Raw genomic sequence first — 20,818 nt, forward strand, 5'->3', positions numbered from 1 at the left:
ACGCGCAGGCTGGAGTAGCAGCTTGCGAGACTCCATCAGGAAGCGAGTAGTAGCATCGTTGACGAATCCTCCGGTCCTTCCTCCCTATTATGACGAGCTGCGTGTGTTCTCCGCGGGGCGGTAAAAGTCGATTTTTCATCGAAGGCGCGCGCGCCTTCGAGGGCCATTGTCGCGTCCTATAGTCTATATTCTGTATATACATACGGAGCTGGACACGACGTTTAACCGATATCTCTGCGCTCTCGCGTCATTTGTCATGGAAATCGTCGCGTGGAACGTGTGTGTACTTGGATTTTTGGCGCATTGTCTATTAGTGTTGTGGTGCAGGATGATGCGGGAAAAGTAGGATTGGCACTCGAACGATTTTTCATAAACGACTCGGAGAGAGAGAGAGAGAGAGAGAGAGAGAGAGAGAGAGAGACTCTGTAGTGGACAGTGAGAAATAGAGTGCAGGAGAGCCGTTGATACAGCGCTGTGGGAAATGCTTGCTTTTCGCTCGATTCAATGCAATTTTCACGATAATTAATATTCATCGGGAAGCGCACCCTTTGTGTTTCACGCATTCAAACAGGTTGCATAACCGTAAGCAAACATCCCCGAATCATTAGCAGGCTTTGCGTCAACACCATTACATCGGGATTCGAATTCGAGCGATTCACCCGAGCGAATTTCAGTAGCCTCGAAAAATATTTACTCGTATCGCCGCCGTGGCAGACATCGATTTTCCAAGGCATATACACACATCACTCGCTCTCGTCAGCATAGTCCGCGCGCACTTGAAAAGGGATCCGAGAATAGACTCGATCCTTCGCTGCTGCTGCCTCTCCACCCTTTTATCACTCACGGAAACAAATTGCCGGATCGACCGGGGCCGAATTTAGTCATTCCACACCGAGGCGCGTGTACGTGTATTACAGAGGAGAGAAGCGAAAGGGGTCTGGTCCTCTGTATAAACGGCTGATCGATTCGCGGCAATAAAGCACACGCCCGGCCCCCGAGAGGGTATCACGTGCCGAGGCGGTACTCAATGTGGCGAGATTTTTCAAAACTCGTCGCGCAATTGAAACGTTCGGGTGAACGGGTTATTGAACGTAGGTTTTTTGAAATTTTAGTCCGAGGAGACGCCGCTAGGTGGTGCACGAACGGTGTAAACCATCGGATCATCAGTCATCGCACCTGTGCGCGCTGAAAAATTCAGAAACAATTTTTCAAGCTCGAACTCAATATTATTACCGCTGCCGGCAATACCATTCTTCAGTCCGACGCGGAAATCGTTAGAATCTTCTTAAAAAACCGAGCGATCCCGCCCTTAAAAAAATTCCCCGTTTCCACGGAAGATTAATTCTGCTCAAACTCGCGTCGTGATTTTCCCGCGCGGAGAAAAAAAAAACGAAAACACGCCTCCTAATTACGAATCGCGTTCTTCTATTTTTCAAACTCGCCGAAGGACTCGCGCGAGTATCGATCGTCATCCGCGCTGTACACACACACACACACACTGTAAAATCCGAGAGCAAACATCGTCGCATAAAAAGAATATATCGGCTTTTGAGAAATCGAAAGAAGGAGCTGCACTGCTCCCTTTCAAGGAGTACAGTATACGCTCGACTCTATGGCGAAAAAACACGGCTCCGTCGAATCGATAGCCCACTTCCCCCCGGTTCCCTTTCTTTCGGCTCCTTCGTCTCCGCTGGATATTTCTCCGCTGCAGCGATGTGCGTCTCGTGTGTGTGTGTTTTTTTTTTCGCTACCTTCTTATTCTTTCACGTCTCTCGGCCCTTACTGGCCAGCATGTAAGAGAGTCTATTCTTTTTTCTCGTGGCTGCGGCAGCTCGACAAATATTTTCCTTCTCGGCTCGCGCGTCTCTCAGATCCGTTCCACGGATGACACTACTTTGACGAACACCTTTTCCCGGATAAAAATTATCCCCGACGATTTTGACTTACTGCTCGTGGAGACTTTTGACTTATTTCCTATGTCTTCCGCGTGCGAGGGTGTCTGATCCCCGACACGCTTCGATTTTCTCGGCCCATCCGCAAGGCGGATGGAGATTTGTTTAGGGAAGCGCGCGCGCGCGCGCGGTTTTGGGGAATTATCTGGAGCGTGGATAATTCCAAGGCCTGATGAGCGATGTGCTGTGTGCACAGCGAGGAGCGAGAAGAAACGTTCAGCCGGCCTTGAAACCGCCGCGGAAAAAATACAAGCCCGCAACTGCAGCAATGACAGGTACATATAGAGAGACGCGCGCAATGTGTTGTTACTGCGTTGCACCCTTCGCTACTCGCGCGTAACCGCAACGCACTTGAATTCGCGTCACGTCGCGGTCGGGTCTGCGCGCATGCACCGATCGCCCGCACGGACTGAAATCATACGTTATCTATCCTACTCGCGGTTGTAATGCACAACGGCTATACGCGGTGCATGCATCTATATAGAAGCTGGCGTATCCGGTCGAATTTTTACGAGAGAAAAATCGAGCTATACCATGGCTCCGTCTGCTTCTCTCCTCGTCTCTATACGGGGCGATGCGGGACAGCTGCATTGATGCGTGTGCTGCAGGCGCCGCCTGACGCGCGGCGGCGTATACCTATACCTATATACAGCAGTCTCTCTCGCTTCGGATATATTTTGACGAGAGGGAGGCTGAGCGGACCGCTCGGAAGTTCGGTTTGGGGAAAAACGGGGCGGTCAGTTTTCAATCCGTATGCGCGTATATATTACTGTGTACGAGGCCCGCATGACGCTGTCAAGCGTAATTAGAACCACGACCCGCGTATACGTGTTGCAATAATAACGTCGCGCGACTTTTGTCCGGCTTATAACAAGGCCGTCAGCGATTGTGCGCGCGCGCGGATTGCGGGGGTGTGCGCGCGCGTTGTTCGTCGCCGCAGCTTTCAAAAGATACTCTTTTTATCCGAAATTAGAGCCCGCTTACATTGTGCTCTCGCACCTTTCGCTGCCTCTCTAAATGCCTATTTGTACGGAAGCGCGTTTGAATGAGGTGCGAATCTTTATTCGAGTATGTATAACGAATTTTTCAAACTGCCCGTACTGCTGCACACATATAGCCATGTATAAAAAAAGCAACTAACGAGAAGGAGCGAGTGCAGCAGTACCCCGGGCGACCCCCTGCATGCGATCCGACTGCACGTAATATAACATAACGACGGCTCGTTGACTAATGACTCCGTAAAAAAGGAAGCACGCGCTGCACCTACTGCCTACGCATTATTATCAATCGCTGCACCTTTTCTGTGCGAGAGAGCTGCATTACTGCATGCCATCCGGCACGCGACAGAAGGGCTAATTCCACCCCCCGCGAGTCCGCTGCGCGCTCGCGCTATTAGAATGTCGTTAAGCTCGGTCCGCTGGATCGCTATCGTCGGCTTTGGAGAAAAAAGTCAAACGATCGCGCTGACCGGTGCCACGCGCCGGCCCGTATATACAAGTGCAATTACGTTTATAGAGAGAGAGAGAGAGAGAGAGAGTGAGTAGAGTGGAGGGGATGGAGTAATGAGGCGCGCGTGCGCCGGGACATAAGGCCCCGCATGGGGATGCCTGATCGTTATGCTTTTTGTTATTGCCGACTTTTCGAGAGTCTGTGTATTAGGTTGTTGGAGAAAGGGTGTACGGGCTATAGTAAAATGTGTGTTATATTTCGTACTTACAGCTGAATCTGACGTTGTAGCAGAGCAAACGGCGAAAAGTACGTTACGCCGACGATTGTAATTTGCCCTCGCGAGCAAGCTCACGCACAGCGCGCTTTGCGTATAATAGTAGCCGAGAAATCGGGCTCCGATTTTTCACCGCGTCTGCGGTCGGCCGAGCGGAAATCGGACGTGCACTTTTCGATGCACGCGTGTGCGGGCGCCTTATGTCGGCTTTTTTCCGAACGGAGATCCCGTTCCCGGAATCCGAGGGGCTGAAAGGAGCCGCTTCGCTATTTGTCACCCGCGCTAGGCTTCGAGAGAAACTCTACGAGGGTGTTGTCGCCTTTAATTGGCTTCTTTCGGGCTAACGGGTAACGCGACTCTCTCGTTAGCTCCGATTCTCGAGTATACGTCATGCCACACGGGCAAAACAAACTCGAGTGCGTGTGGATGGGAAGAGGAAAACATGGACCCGGTCCCGAGAATATCATCAGCGTGAAAATGCAAAAAAGCGCGCATCGATCTTGTTTTTTGCCGACGAGACTCCTTGAACCGAAAAGACGATCAATCTGTACCGTCCCTCGTGAAAACATCGACATACGCTCGTGTTTGAACAAATTCCACATCCCCATTAATTCTTAATTCAGCGCAGCCGAGAGAAAAATCCGCTCCATTTTCCCGAAAAAAAGAGCAAACACTCGCACACATGTTCGCCTGCGCGTCTCTCGAAAAATGATCGATCCGCGCTCTATGCGGCGAAAAAGTGACGAACCGCAAACCGGATTATATGCTACCTTATAGGTATAGACGGCCCTCCAAAGTCCAGGGAACGCTTGACCGAACTCGGTACACACGCAAACGTAGTCTGAACACATACGGAACCGAACGAGCGATTGATTCGACTCGAAAAAAGCGCCTATACAGCCGCACGCGTCGCGTCGTCCCGAATTTCCATCTACCCCCCCTTGGGGATGGCCGTCATCGATCACAGGCGCGCGCGGCGATATCGCTCCGGAAGATCAATGCACCGGAGATGGGCTTACGGTTTTTCCGGATTCACCCTCTCGATGGTGTGTTTTATTCGGCCGCTAATCCCTCGTAAATTTTCTAGTGGCCACGCGCTGAGGCTCGTGTTATTATTGCACGAGTATCGGGGAGATATAAATCACTTACGTATGCGGCGCGCTTCGAAATATGTAGAATATTTGCTATATAAATTGTCAGCGCAGGGGCCATTGATTTGGGGTAGATTAGCATTTCGCCGCCGTATGTCGGGGATTTTTAATTTCGGATGCGACGATTTGCATTTTCTCGCACTAATTCATCGCGCTGTTAACTGGGAGGATTTTTCCGGCTGTGTATAGCCTATAACATTTATCGGTTGCGCAATGTTCTTGCGATCATACGCACACACTCCCCTTTTCCTCCAGCTCATACGCGTCGTACCAGGGGAGGATGAAAAGATCTTCGGGAAAAGCCGAAAAAGGCCCGGACTTTGACGGATTATCTCCTATTCTTTCATTGCGCCATACCCTCGCTGTATTCGCGAGAGCAAAATTAGAGCATTCGTGCCCACCGCGGACAGCCGAGTTTATTGTTCGCGATCGAAGCACTGGAAGAGCTGACGATGATGGCTTGAGCAACCGTTTCCTCACTTTTTTTCCTTTTTGCGCAGTTTTTGGCCAAAGCACACGATATCTTTAATCGCAAACAATGCTCGATGCTCTCCCCCTCGCGCTGCTCCATCATACGCTTGTGCTCCGCAGGCCGTATTATCGAATAAACGAGCATGACGTATATAGTACTGCCTTCGCTCGTGCTCGGGCGCAAGTGCTTTGACTCGCCGATGCTATATGTTCCTACACACTTTGCGCGTACGCACGGTACACACACACACGCACACGTGTAGGTTTACGCAGACGGGCTCGATAATGGGCTGCAACCGTTTTTTAAACGGCCGGTGCCTACTGCAGCAGCACGTCGAAATCAGGTTCCGAAAAACGCGCCGCGCACAATTGGAGCACAGCGATATAAAAAAGAGGGAGTATATGGGTATGTAAGCAGTTGCATATAAAGGGCTGCGTGTGTATGTAAGTAGTACGCGATATGGGGAGGGAAAAAATTCGCGAGTCAGAAAAGGCAAAGTTCTCGTTCTCGGGTGCATCTGCCAATCTCCTTTTCTCTCCAGGTAGTAGCTCCCGTGTATTATGTATAGTATAGAAGTTCGACCGGGTTGCCTTGCCCTCTCTCTCTCTCTCTCTCTCTCTCTCTCTCTGGTTTTCGCGCAAAATCCGGATGGCTGTTCCCACGTCCGTCAGGCGCACTACGGCTCCTTCCACGTGCGATATGGCTTTTTGCGAGGACTTGGAGCTCGCGCGCTTGCAGTCTAGTAGTAGGTTTAGGATTACGCGTTTGGTTCTTTTACTTGTTGATGGAGAAACGTTTTCGCCTGTGGTATAATACGTGCGCCGAGGGTCGCGCGAGGAAATTCTATGAGGCGGCGGCTATTCTGTTGTTGTAACGGAGCTCTCTCTCTCTCTCTCTCTCTCTCTCTCTCTCTCTCTCTCTCTCTCTCTGTGTACAGTCTGGGAATTGGCTTGCTTACTTACTTACTTTTGAATAAGTCATTTTCGATCTAACTTTCCGTGCGATTGTCTAGGCGAGACTAGTGTTTATTCATATGCGGCTTTATGCTTCGAATGAATTTCACCAGCCGGAATATTACGACGGAGCTGATTCACAGCTTTGAGGTCATGCGAATCGAATCCGACGATTTGTCAGATTTGCTCGTCACATCCGTCGGCAGCGAGAAGAAAAAAGAAAGAAGGGGGAATCGAAAAAAAGTCGGCGGTGAGTTTTCGAAATTCCTCCTGTTTGCCTTTCATCTAGTTAGGAAAATATAACGTCACGCGGCGAAAAAAGCCGGGAGTGAGAGGTCAATCGCGCGCAAGGTGTCGATGCTCCGCTTTTCCCCTGACACACGCGCTTTTTTCGACGCTTTCTCCCTATTTTCGAAGGCCTTCACGAGGATTTGCACATCACACGGGCGTGATCTCGAGAGTCATCGTCGCTGACGCGCTCTTGTCTTTCGGGAAATCTCACCGGGCTTTTGACTTTTTCTCTCGCTGGCGTGATTATTTTTACAACATCTTCCCTCGCTTGATTCTCGAAATAAAACATCGAAGCTTGTTTTTGCAGATTGCCGAACAGCTCTAGCGTGAGAATTACTCAGAGGTGCATCTGCCCGCTAAACTCGACGTTTTTTACGAGCGCGTTGAGATAACATAAATTCGACTGCACAGAACGTCAATTTTACGGCTTCGAGCGCACGCTCCATTTCTTATCGAAGTATATATATATATAGGTACAAACCCCTAAATCCTGCGCAGCTCTCCAAAACTCGCTCCGCAAAAATTTAAAGTCGCGTATGAAGTAGTTCCGCTCGTATATTCCTCCAGGAGTTTATTACGCGGAAAACGCAGCCCGACCTCGTAAACAAAATTCGTTTCAATTATACCCATACGTACAACCCTTTAAACATCGAAACTCGGGCGTGAAACAGATATAGCACGCGAGCGATCGATCGATACGTCGAGATGGGAAGTGTCTCTCGTAACGAAGGGCACGACGAGATAGACAACAAAGAGCCGGAGTAGAGGGTATAAAGAGATATCCGTTATAAATCGGGCCGATAAAAATCGAGTGCATTATACAGACGCCGCGGAGTCGCGCGCGCGCGAGAAAGGGTCAAGGCGGCGCGCTTAATCGGACGATTTATTCGGGACGCGAAAAATGTGCGGAGAGAGAACGACGCGGCAGAGCGGATCAGCTGAAACGAGGATAATAGAAAAGTGCATTATGCACGAGCTCGCGTATACAGCTTTTATTTTTATTGCTGCCGATATAGTATATGACGGCGATGGACAATTTCGCTTTACGACAGTTCATTGCCGAGTTTTCTCGTTTGTGTACTTGCTTATAGACGCAGTTTGCTCTGCGACGCGTAAACAGGAGCGATTTATCGCTGGAAAAACTTGCTCGTTAATAAATAATTAGCCAATTTCTCCGTGTATAGTAGCGAAAGAAACTCCGCGACGGGGAAATTATTTATTAGCTAGGTAAGCAAGACGGAGAGATCCGCCGGGACTATTCCGAGCCGTTGATTCCGGAGGCTTATATTCCTTTTGCTCGCAGATGTAGCCAATGAAGCGTAAGCGCTCGACGAGGAGAAGAAAAAAAAATGATTAGCGCACGGGGATGGAAGGAAGAGGCGCCGAGTTTCTTTTCAACGCGCGGAGTGTAAAAAATGACGGTCGCGCGAGAGTTATGGAAAAAGGGTTGTCAGCGTGATTTTTTTCCTTCGCGCGGACTATACGGCGTCGGTGACACTCGAACGCTGAGTTATGTTGTGGTAATGACTGTAAGCATCGGTGCGAAAATTTGAATGGGCGTCCGTTGGCTCCTTAAAATGCTGCGCAATAGAGTTAATCGCTATAAGCGATAAAAAAGTTACGACTCTGCGTTACACAATGCAACGAGATAAAAGAAAAGGTACAAACGATGGAATAAAAAAGAAACGGCTTCCAGACTCATATACGCGATATCAATTAAAAAACCCGTTCGGTAAACATCGCGCGCCCGAAGCGTCAAAAGCTACCCCGTGCGAGTTTAAAGCGTATGTGCATTCTGCGAACGGGCTATTTAATCTTTAAATGTCTCGTTAAGTCCCGTGCATTTATACACAAGAAAAAAGAGTAGCTCTCGGTCGCACGCAATTATCCCTCGCGGCACTTTGTGTGAAATTGAAAAGTCAGGCAACAATGTGATGAATCTCTTGCGTGTGTGCAGTATACGAAGACACTACTGCGATGCAGCAGAGCGGCATATGCATGCGAATGTGTAACATAGTATATAGCATAAGTCTGAAAAAGTAGGCAGCGCAGAGGGAGAAAGAAAGAGCCGGTGCAGTGGCGCGCAGGGGGGTCCGACGAGGCTTTCTGCTTATGTAAATCGGGCCGCGCACGCGAAGCCGTTGTGCGTTAATTATTTTACATAATATTCCGAGCGTGCGTGCAGGCTTTTTCCGAAATTACGCCCGATACGTCGTTCGCTCGCCGGGCGGAGCAGGTGGGCTACTGCGATTCGGAGTTGATTACTTTTTCGGGGCTTTATAATTATTGCGTGCGCCGGTATATCTGATGTTGTTTCTCTTATTTTATTACCGCAGGGGCGATTAATATTTTCATTTCGATTTACACACTCGACTCGAGCGACATGTGTATATAACCTATACTATACGATAGAGACGTATATGATAGACAGGCTCTCGTGCGCGCGGCCGCTAAATATTCAGGAGCGTTTTCAACGCGAACCGACCTCGTATTTACACAATTACGATATCGCTCTGCCGAATCTCTCTGGAAATCGTACAGAAACGTCGTTACACGATACGAGAGCCTAGCAAAGGGCAAGCTGCGCGTCGGTGCAATTAAGCGAAAATATGAAAAAGGCCGAAACGAAGGATTGCAGGATACTAATGAGTTCCAGCGCGGGAATGACACGGCCCGATATACGGGCGCGAGTGTATACATGCGTGTGTTGTATATAGAAGCCAACGCGCGCAGGTGCCTTCTGATTTACGGCTCGTTATATACGGGCGACTAAATTGGCTCTGGGGCTGGCCTCTACGGCTCACTACGTTAAAACGATCGAATTTAATCGGACAAAACGATCGGAACGAGATTAGAACGAGCGAGCGTATGCGTTGCTCTTGAAAACACGTCGAGGGCGTAGGCGAGCGGGCCTGTATATAGCTATATATGCAAAGTGTATTACACATAGGGATCAGAGCAGCTGTTTGCACTCTCGGACATAACGCAGCGTTTTTGTGCGGCGGTATGTGGGCGCATGGAAATTCCGCCGCCGCTTTCGGCTGCCGGGAGTTTGTATTGATTTTTGCACGTGTGCGCTGCATGCCGGAGGGTGCAGTGTGTATGCGTTGATAAGATCCGTGATTTCGCGCCGGTGTAATTGGCCGCGTGCGTTTTTACTTTTATCGCTTCTCGTTAGGTGCACTGAAGGAAAAATTTGACAGTAAAAATTACTGTCTCGGATGACAATTTGGTAACAGACTCGGAAGCTAGTAATTTTTACTATCTCAGATGGTAAAAATTGTTACGGCTTTCAAAAAACTTAATTTTTTAATTTTTACTACCTAAGATGGTAAAATGTACTTTGAAATGTGGGAAAAATTATAATATTCTCAGTCGGTAAAGTTTGAATTTAATTTTTTTTTCTGCGGTAATCAGTATTTTAGTTGACATTTTACGTTTATTTTATTATAATGAGTTTCTGTGTCTATTGATTTAACTTTATTATTTATTAATCGTCGTTAATTTTCATTAACTTTAGTTCGTACGTCAATTCAGGGGGCACACCACCTTTGAAATTAAAATCAAAATTTTTCATTAAAAATTTATAAATACTTATATAAATGAACCAAATTTTTATTACTATTCTTAGACATTTATTTTGATGGTTTTAGACCTTCTATATACCTACGTATAGTAGGGAGTCCATAATTCACTTACCGTAAGATTCCAAAGGAACGAATGGCCCAAATGAGCTCAAACTCTAGGATATTGTTTAAAAGTACATTAGTTATGGTATGAATGAGGGGATTTGGTTTAAATTTATTTTTAAATTTAAATATATATTTACTTATTAACAAATTAATTGTTAATATTCAACAAAATTATGCTATTTCCCAAAAACAGTTTTTTAGATTCTTTATACGATTTAAAATCGAAAATGTTCTTATAAGATTTTCTGATAAGGACTTTGTTTTCGAGTAAAAGAGTACTAAAACCCGGTCAGAATCGCGATTTTTTCCTCAATTTTATCAATTTTTACTCAAAAACAAAGCCTTTTTCAGAAATTCTTATAAGAACATTTTCAATTTAGAATTATGTAAAGAATCCAAAAAAATATTTCCTGGTTCGAAATAATATAATTTTGTTAAATATTAACATTTAATTTGTTAATAACAAATTGCCTGGCCACTTTTGGGCATTCCAACCTCGATATTCGTGTTCAGGAGGAAAAAATGCATAGAAAAAACCTTGGTGATCTACTGGCCATTCAAGTCCGACGAAAAATGCTCAGCGCCTAGACTATCCAGGTTCGATAATAAATAATAAAGTAATAACAGCGCGAAGTACCTAAGAGGTGTAAAATATAGAACTAAGCGAGATTGAAATAAAATTTTTAAAAATTCGATTTCATCAAAAATTGCTATCTTTGGATAGTAAAATCTAATATCTTAAAAGTCTGTCACCAATTTATTATGAAAAGCAGTAAAAATTACTATCCCAAATGGTAATTTCTATACTATCAAATTTTTCTCAGTGTGCACTTTTGAAAATCGCTAAAAGGGGCTCATTGCGCGGCACGACGATTGCCCGTTCAAAAAGTAGTAACGGATTGCGCGAGCGTTCGCTTAAAAAAAAAATCGCTAAACTATTCATAACTCGCCGCGAATGTACGAAGATCGGTGGAATCGAAACGAGAGCCTTCGTATACATCCAAGAAAGATATACCTGGCAAGTTCTCCAGCTCGCAGACCTTTTTCTTCGCCGCGTTAATCCGAACAAGTTGAAACTGGAAAACTAAATTGCCCGAAATTCGCAAGTATATAACTCAATTCTCTAAATATATAGCTCCTATACAATCCAAGCCCGTGCACTTGTTTATACCTATACGTATATACCTGCGCAGCTTCTCTCCCCGGCGTTCGAACTTGCATACGCGGTCCGCGCGTATTGTGATAGCTCGGAGGCCATTACGACGGCGCATGCATCTCTCTTGGCTGCCCATAGCTATACAATGAAACGGAGCAATTAGCCCTCGACATCCGTTCCTGTTTCGACAGGTTTGGATTAAGCAACGCTGCTGGGGGTCTATGGGCGGGGGAGTTGGATGCGAGCGTAAGTGGCCGCACTGTACCTTCGTTTCGGAGCATGACTTCGGGCGAGGCCTCCTAATTGTCAATGCAACATAGCCTTATGTATAGATCTAATTGTAACACGCTTCGGAGATTATTGCCAATTGGGCTTTGTGGGGGCGCCGTGCAAGTTTCGACAGGAAAAGATTAAGAGTAAAGCTATAAATTTCGAATTTCCAAGTTTACGGCTGCGCCGTGTGCACGCCGTACGTACGCTGTAAGCGCTATGAGCGGGGTATTTTGAAATAGATTTTTTTTTAGCTTAACGACGCGTATTTTCTATTGTTCAAACGCAACAGAAGACGTAATCATTTAGTATTTTGCCTCTTAAAACGCAAATCGCATTAAAACCGCATGTTCGCCTCTTGAATGGGCTCTCGAGCGCGATTAAAATTTGTTTTCTACCGCACGCGATATACTTATATATATATATATATATATATATATATATATATATATATATATATATATATATAGGGGCTCGAGATGCATCACCGCGAGACAAACATCTCCGCAGGCTCATTCAGGTGCAGCGAAAGATGCACTTCACGGGGTAAAAGCGCGCGAAAAACCCATTGTGCGCACATGCGCGTTCTCCGATTGGCCGAAATTTTCCCTCTGTTGCTTTTTGAATATTCATAATTCAAAATTGTCGGAAAAAAATTATCGATAATTTTCATTTTTTCCATCTCCACGAGTCGGGATTTTTCGCGCGATCTTATGGGCAAATTTTTTTTAATTATTAACAAACACTGATGTTTATTCAAAGAAAAAGGAAAATCGAAGACGTTCGAAGGACGAAACGGCGAGCGCTGATTGGCCGAGATTTCGGAGCTCCTTGAACTTTGTAGCCGCCCCCGCGCGCTCCCCTCCGAAAGTCGACGCTTCGCGCATGCGCGTCGCTTGCTTCGTGTCAGTCTTGCAGGCGCGTCGCAATACTCGTGGGTTATATATTCAAATAACACTCCGACAGACTAACTGATAAATAGAGGTTCCGGATGCATAGATTGTCATTCGAGTAGAGATTGTCTTAGAGTAAACATTGGGCTGCTCCACTTTGCACTGTTCACCTGTTTTTGCTCGCGTTTTGCTTTAAATGCGCTCGCGCTGCGATTCTAACCTCAAACTTAATGAAAATAGCAAAAAGCTTCGAGTTGCTACAGTCATAGCTTTTTGCAGTGTGTTTTTGTTCCTCGTGTGTGATACATTGCAATTATGAGGAGAAGAAGTTCCTTAGATGAGCTGGAGAGAGAAAGAGAGAAGGAAAAGCGAAGGATTGCTTGGATGGTACAGCAAGAGAAGGAGCGAGAGCATGAGAGACTCAAGCGAAAGAAGATAGAAGAGTACGAGAGGAAAAGAGCTGAGCAGCTGGGCCTGAACCGCAAGCGAAGATCACCACACAGAAGCCATAGTGAAAGCAGAAGCCGTAGCAGGTCTGAAGAATCGCATCATAGAAGCCGAGCCAAGCATAGAAGCAGCAGATCTCAAGTCATGTCAGAAAAGTATGTATAAACTCATCAATATGCTTAAGTGAATTTTTATCCGTCAGTATGCAGGAATGGTTCTATGATTTATGTTTGTCTCTTTCAGACTCGATTCATCAGAAGGAAACAAACCTTTTTTCAATGGACCAAAAGAGGCACCAAAACTAGATGAGATCGAACTGCGACAAGTTGTAGTGAACATCCATAGAAAAATTCCTGCATCTGCAACTGAAACTAGTGAAATTCGACGTGATATTGTGAATCATGAGGAAATAACCCTGAAGAGAAGAGACGGTAACTTGGTGCTTCCTTATTTTTTTTTTAATCTACGATACAGGGTGACAGAAGTTCAAGATTCTGTGCACTGAAGAAATACAGATGCGACTCAAAATCTAACGAGAAGATACATGACATCATGTAGAGGACATCACATTTTTTGAAGATTATATCCTTGATCAATGTCATTAATCGATATTTAACCATGCGATAGTATAATTTTCTTTATATAGGTTTCTTCATCTTACAGAAGAAAGTATTAAGAAGATAGTATTAAGAAGATGGTACGCAAAGTCATCACTGTGTAAGAATTTTTTCAATTATGAGTGTGCTTTTTATCAGAAACGCTTTGCTTGATTTTTTTTTTGGCTTGGTCTTTGTTCTTACGCTTGGTGTCTTTTTTTTTACACTAACATTACAGATTAAACAGAATTGATGCTTATTGATTTTATTATTGAATTAATCTCAACATCAATACTGCAAATGGAAGATTTGCTGTGAATACAATGTTTAATCTGATAATTTATGCATGCTGTGTGATAACTCTTACTATCTCTTTTTTACCCCCAAGATTGCAAAAAAATTCTCCCAGAAGATTCAAATTTTCAACTATTAGTGTTTAACTATGAAAAACGCGAGTTTTTAAATATCAAAAGTTAATATAAAAGCAATTATTACAAATATAATGAAAGAAAATTCTTTGATTGACAACGTAAATTCACGGAAGATTACAAAGCAGCAATCTGACGCAACTCTGAAGATACAGTGCATCGAGAACTCGTCATTGAAGATGCTTATTCAACTAATTAATACATTTTTGCATGCTTCCGTAAATTCTAGAAAATCGTACCAGGCTCGGATCCTTCGCTAATGCAATGGTGGACAACGCGAAAATAATGTGCTTACTAAATTTTTGTTGCGCATATTTAGTTAATTTAAATAATATTTATAGCACAGTGTGGCTAAAATCCGCTCTTAAGTCACGCCTATCTGTGACTAAAGTAGTCTTTTTTTGCACCGTGTTTATCACACCCGCAACGCTCGTGCGCTAACCTCCCGGTGCAAATAAGGACTACTTTAGTCACGAATAGGCGAGACTTGCGGACTTTAGCAGTCTGTGCTATAAAATTTTATACGATACTCTTGGCTTAAATGGTTCAGTTTTACACGGCGCTTAGCGCCCTCGCTACGCTCAGGTGCTAACTGCGCCGTGTAAAAAAGAACCATTTAAGTCACACGTATCGTAATGTACTATAGTGTTTTTTTCTTCAATCAAAGAAACGAATATTTATTTTGAATTTTACAAAATTACCATCAGCAACTGAAGATCAAAAACATTTATTTTGTAAAAATTAAAAAAAAATATTGAATTTTTAAATTCATTTGCCATAAAAAAATAATCCAATTTGATAAAATCGCGATTGCTGTGCAAAAGTTACTTCTACAACTGTGAAAATACAGTACATTGAGAACTCATCGTTAAAAATGTATATTAAAATAATAATTACACTTTTGCATGCTTTCATAATTCTAGACAATCATACCAGGTTGGGATCCTTCGCTAATGCACCACGGACAACGCGAAAATAACGGCTTTGCAAATTTTTGTTGCGATTACTTACTTCGTTTTAAGTTATTTTTAACGCGCTTTTAGTATTATTTGCATGCATTTCAAAGTGGTGAAAATGAATAATATTAGTGCTTTCTTTCAATCAACAATGAAACAAATTATAAAACATTTGGAATTTTACAAAATAACGATCAACAACTGAAGATCAAAAAAATTTATTTTGTAAAAGTGAAAAATTTTCAATATTTAAATTATTTTGAGTTAAGAGAAATATTCCAATTTCATAAAATCGCGATTGTCGTGCAAAAGTGACTTCTGCAACTCTGAAGATCTATCAATTAAATTACGGCCGGAAGATTGACTTTATTAGAGAAAAATCAATATATGAGATATATTCAATCGATTTTATAAACGATGATTACGATTTTTTCTGAACTTTTCTTTTGAAAGACAGTTGTAAGCTTTAGAACTCAATTCGCATTCTATTAAAAAATAAATTTTATGGTTGGCCATTCATGCATAAATTTAATAAATATAGTTTATTTTAGCATAAAAATAGTTTACAACTGTTTCTTCAACATAATACCTTCGTAAAATTCAAAAACATGAAGAAGTAGATCACTGTTTTTACGCTTAAAAATCCTGTTCTGAACAACCTATACTAAGAAGCATTTTAATTAATTTCAATAGGAGAAGGAGCAAAACCTATATTTGATCGAGAGGAACTAAAACAGTTTGAAGCTAAGTCGATTGAAGTGGAAGAGCGCCGCACAATCGAGGCTGTCGGCAAAAATAGTTTAGGTAGGATTTGATAAGAAATATTAATTATTGAATACTTATAGTTTGAATAATTTTACTAACGAATCGAGATTTACTGTTATTATAAAATATGTTGCTCCATTATCTTTCGATAGTTTACAAAAACCAGCAATTTTTTATATCTAATAACTTGAAATGGTCTGTCTGTATGTTGCAGTTAAGAGATCGTATGCAAAGCGCCGTTCTAAGTCATTGAGTCCTCGCAGGCATCGGAGTCCTAGTCCTCACGCTCACGGTCACTCTGGTTCGCGTTTATACACACATCGATCGAGGTTTGTTAAAATGAGAACTTGAAATTGGGTTTTCATTAATGTTGTTTAAATGTTTTACTTTTTGTCGATTGGTTTTTCTAATTATTTTATAAGTGTTTACGTCTGTTGCACTTAATGCAATTCTACAAATGAAAAATTTAAAAAAATTTCTCCCAATAATTAAAGATTTTAATGAAAAAAGTCAAATAGTTTTAAAAAACATACAGAACTTTAAGCACTTATTTCATTTGAGGTTCACATGTAGAATGGCAAAATTTTAATCGCATGTTCTTGGTATTGGTGTTTTACATAACGTTTTCTGTTTTGCATAACGTTTGAAATTTGAAAATATATAGTTCTATGAAAAAAGGTTACGTGTAACATAAGTATTGCTATGTATTGTTGTCTCACGGATTTTGCGTGGGCTATGGCATTGGTTATGAAACTCTAGTACTGCTATTGATGTTAAAAGATAAGAAGAGATGCTACACTCTTTCTTAGCTGATAAGAATGGATATCTACAAAAGAATACTGAAACTACACAGATACTACGCAAATAAAGAACAACAATATACTACAGTAAAAATAATTGCATGCACAGTAGAATGAGTGTTTTATATAAAACCGCATTGCACAGAAGTATGCATGAACTACTCGGTATGGTGCCTTACTAAGCAATGACGATCCTTGTTTGTTATAACTGCTTAGATTTTCTGCATAATTTTAAACTTTTTGACAGAAAAAAATTAAGTTATATTGTGAGTCTATTGCTCGTTTGAAATTACATAAATGTTAAAATTACTCTATTGGTCTATACGAGCACAATTAATTTTGAAATAATAGGCTATGACACTGTTTATTCTCAAAATTTGAGATCTTGAACAGGCATACCTTTCAAAAATAAATAAAAAAATAAAATAATAAAAAAAAATAAAAATCTCAGCGTTTCGTCCCACCGTCAGATTGGAAGCCGTCAGATCCTTACTGAGGAGTCCAATCTGACGGTGGGACGAAACGAGATGAGATTTTAATTTTTTTTATTTATTTTCGAAAGGTATGCCTGTTCAAGATATCAAATTTTGAGAATAAACAGTGTCATAGCCTATTATTTCAAAATTAATTGTGCTCGTATAGACTAATAGAGTCATTTTAACATTTTAGAAAAAAATTAAAATCGAAATTTTTAAGTTGATCTAAGTGTGATCAACAGCAACAGTCGTCGATTTTTTCATTTGATTTTCTCGCTTTTTCCGCTTTATCCTGCACACCTTGCAAAACCCATTGATTCTTTATACTATTTAATGATGGTTATTGTTACTGTGTACATTATGTTACATATGTAATTTATACTAAAGATACCTAAAACTAATTATAATACACGTATACAAGTTTTTGAATATAGTATACAAAACATGCATATTAAGTTATAATAAGTGGCATATCAGTTTAGTTTTAAGTCTCATATACAACAGTAAATGATGAAAGTTACTGTATAGGCAGGAAGTCCGTGTGTGATCCCCGTGCAAGAACGAAGCACCGTTGTCTCAATCCCACCCTTTAGTTGCTCGTCGAGCGAGAGATGTAAGTGCGACGACGTTGTGAGGGTGGGATCAAACAAAGCTGTGCTTATTTATTCTTTGGCGATAGTTTGATCACTTTTACCAATTTATTGTTATTTCGAAATTCCTATGAATTTTACTAGACACTGTGGAAACTTGCATTTTTGTGTTGCTCAGTTTTTTTGCTCTAACGAAAATGTCCTAATATAAAAAATGTATGTTTATGAGAAATCAGGAAATGCTCGTATTCAATTTTGTGCAGTAAAATTCATTATATTTCGTTATAAAAATATTGCTAATGTGAATGATTGAAAATATCGCTATTGTTGAAATATAAAAAGTCGTCGCACAAAACATCTCTCGCTCGATACAGGGGTCAGGAATCTGAGGCAATAATGCTCTCCGTTCTTGTACACGGGGATCACGCATACACGGGCTTCCAAAAAATGTTTTTTGTATAATAACCGATTTGTTCCAGCTAGCGTAAGAAAGTTTCTCAAACATTGAAAAACCTGGAAGGACAAAGGCTTCGAACTTCCGATCCAAATATCCCACACATGCTCGCTTTGTACTGCAGCGCAGTGCTTTCGCTTTTAATTAGCATGACACCACTAAAATAAAGTTTGTGCAAAGCAATGTAGTGTGCTTATATTAAATGATTTCATGGTTTTCTATTTATATATTTTTTACATTATACTCATGATTTATTTTGTATATATAAATAATATAGCGATTGCATTGCAAAAGTGTGTATGCACGTGTGTGAGATTTAAGGCAAGTAACCATTACTTTTTTTTTAAAGTAGAAAAAATTATTTGTACATATCTAAAGCCAGGTAAGGCACCTATTTGGGGGTTTATGTTAAAAAAAACTTCACATTTCGATCAAACCTCTTCACCCAGCGCTATTCTTTGTCTGCTTCTCTCTATTCCTTATTTTAAGTAATTACCTCAAACACTATCCTTCTATAAGTCTATGTATATAAAAAAAACTGTAAAATACGAAAAGGAGTCAATCACACAAAATTATGAAGTAAAGTTAATTTTAATTAAGACACTTGACGTTTTTGAGCGTAGTTTGACAAATTAAGTGGTAAAAAAATTTACTGATTTTTAAAACGCGATTTTCTATTATTAGGCACGACGAGTACTCGAGACATCAGTTAGAAGATCGACATTACAAAGATCACAAAAACGATAGGTACATAGTCAAGCATAGTAACGTTTATCGTTGGGAACAATGAAAAGCATAAAATTTTAACGAACATTTATTGTTGAAGGCATTATTCCGATTTAAGAGATACTAGTCGAGATGAGTCAAGAAGACGTCGGTCATCTCGGGGAAGATCGCACTCTAGAGAACGGGAGTACCACAGAGATGAGCATGACTATTCACGGTAAGAATAATGAATATTTGTACAATATCCTCCTTTTTAAATTGGCTTTATTTTAAATACGTTTATTATATGCTTTAATTTGTTCAGATCAAGCAGAAGTGAAAAGGAATACCGAGAATACCGAGGCCGATCAAAAGATCGATCTTACGACAGACGAGATAGAAGAGATTCCTCCAGGGAACGACGACTACCCCCCGTCCAATACATCGAACAAGTGCCATTCCCCATTTACTATAGTGCGGTAAGCATAGTTTCATCTAAAAAAATCAAATCACACATTCTACAACTCATAAGAACGTCGCAACATAAATTTCACTCATTTTACAGGGATTCGCCCCAAGACCAATGCTAGTCGGACCCGCCATTCCTCCCATCCGAGGGCCGCTGGCCGGCAGAGGCCGCCCGCTCATGGCACCCATTCGACCACCCTTCCCGCCACGTTTCATAGGACCACAAGACATGTACAGGGCTGGGCTACCTTCCGATCCTCGTAAGTCCTTTTTCCTCTAATAAAAAAGCGTTTCAGCTTTCACCACGAATAATGAAATTCAAATAAACAACCCACGCTTTTTTCATTCTGTTACAGGATTTGGACAGATGTATTGAATCAAATTATTTGAATGAATTGAATCTATTGTATGAGATACTTTATAAAAGGTCGACGTAGGACTATAAAACGTGAAACGTGGAAGCTTCAACGACGATGAAATAACGTTAGTCTTTAATGTTTGCTACTTAAAGGACGCGCTTTTAATGATGATGAATTCTTGTGATCGAATCAAACGATTTTTTAATGTCAACCGCGAAGTGATATAATTGATTAGAGTCATTATAACGATTTTTTGTTTTGAAAAAACTGTTGCTATTTCTTTAAGATTATGCAGACAAGTTTGTATTAATTACAAAAATATTATATATGTAAATATAACTATTTACTTTACCATTTTTATACTCTAAATACTGATCTTTTTTACTACCTTGCAACCCCCCAAAAGAGCCACCTCACCTTACATTCACATATCCAAAGCCGCAAAACAACCGCTTCACACTTGGAGCAATTGGAAAAGCGATAAAAATCTCCACCAGCTTACATACACACGCGTACACACTCAACGGGATCCCGAAACAAATACCCTCTCTCCTCCGTGCGGAATTTCGCACACTCGGCTGGCTTTTTGGCTTTTGTCGCGCGCAGCTTAAGCCCAGGAACCCTTTTTTTCTCATCCTCCGCGGGAACTGCGAGCGCAGGGACAATAGCCGTGTTTGGAAACACTGTGCCTCGTCTTCGCGGTTGCGTAATTCCATTTTCTTGGCTTATACCCGACGATATTTTTTTTTTTCATCTCCGCTGGAAGGGTCCGGGGCTTTCTTCTCTTTGATCTACGGGAGAGTCAAGATGGGTGAAAAGACGGCAAGTGAACGGGAAACGAAAGCTTTTGTGGCGAGAGAGTTTAGTCAACCGGTTGGCTTGAGCCTTTGAGGATTAGGCGGAACAGAAAAGCGCGTTTAATTATTTAATTTCCCTTTCGGGTGTACCGTGTTTGTTTCCGCGCGCAGGACTTGACCGCATTGTACTCGCTCCCGGGATTGAAAAAGTTCGTTCAGGTCGAGGCCGTATTTTCCCCGACTTTTGTCGCGCGCGTTGTCGAACGTAACGGACAATACTCACGGTGCATATGAATATTATTTACGCTAGTCTAGCGCGACGATTACATCTAAGCAATCTCGGCTGCGAGAAAGAGAAACGACATTTTAAAGACCGGATACCGTGTCGAAGCGATGTCAATCAGCCCACAGTCCAGTAATAAAA

General features: G+C 42.1%; 2 protein-coding genes across 11 annotated transcripts in view; one reads left to right on the forward strand and one right to left on the reverse strand.

The window, feature by feature from the left end:
- Window positions 1-20,818, reverse strand: part of LOC100680007 — a 74,537-nt gene that overhangs the window by 33,688 nt on the left and 20,031 nt on the right. The window lies entirely within an intron of this gene.
- On the forward strand, window positions 12,555-19,966 carry Tra (transformer). Of its 2 annotated transcripts, NM_001134827.2 has the most exon segments (9): window positions 12,575-13,155; window positions 13,244-13,431; window positions 15,674-15,784; window positions 15,960-16,074; window positions 18,750-18,812; window positions 18,892-19,008; window positions 19,096-19,249; window positions 19,336-19,498; window positions 19,595-19,964. In NM_001134827.2, coding segments are annotated over 9 exon segments (1,218 nt in total). In that variant the 5' UTR covers window positions 12,575-12,868; the 3' UTR covers window positions 19,615-19,964.

The sequence above is a fragment of the Nasonia vitripennis genome, chromosome 2 (assembly GCF_009193385.2).
Source record: "Nasonia vitripennis strain AsymCx chromosome 2, Nvit_psr_1.1, whole genome shotgun sequence".
NCBI classification, from domain to species: Eukaryota; Metazoa; Arthropoda; class Insecta; order Hymenoptera; family Pteromalidae; genus Nasonia; species Nasonia vitripennis.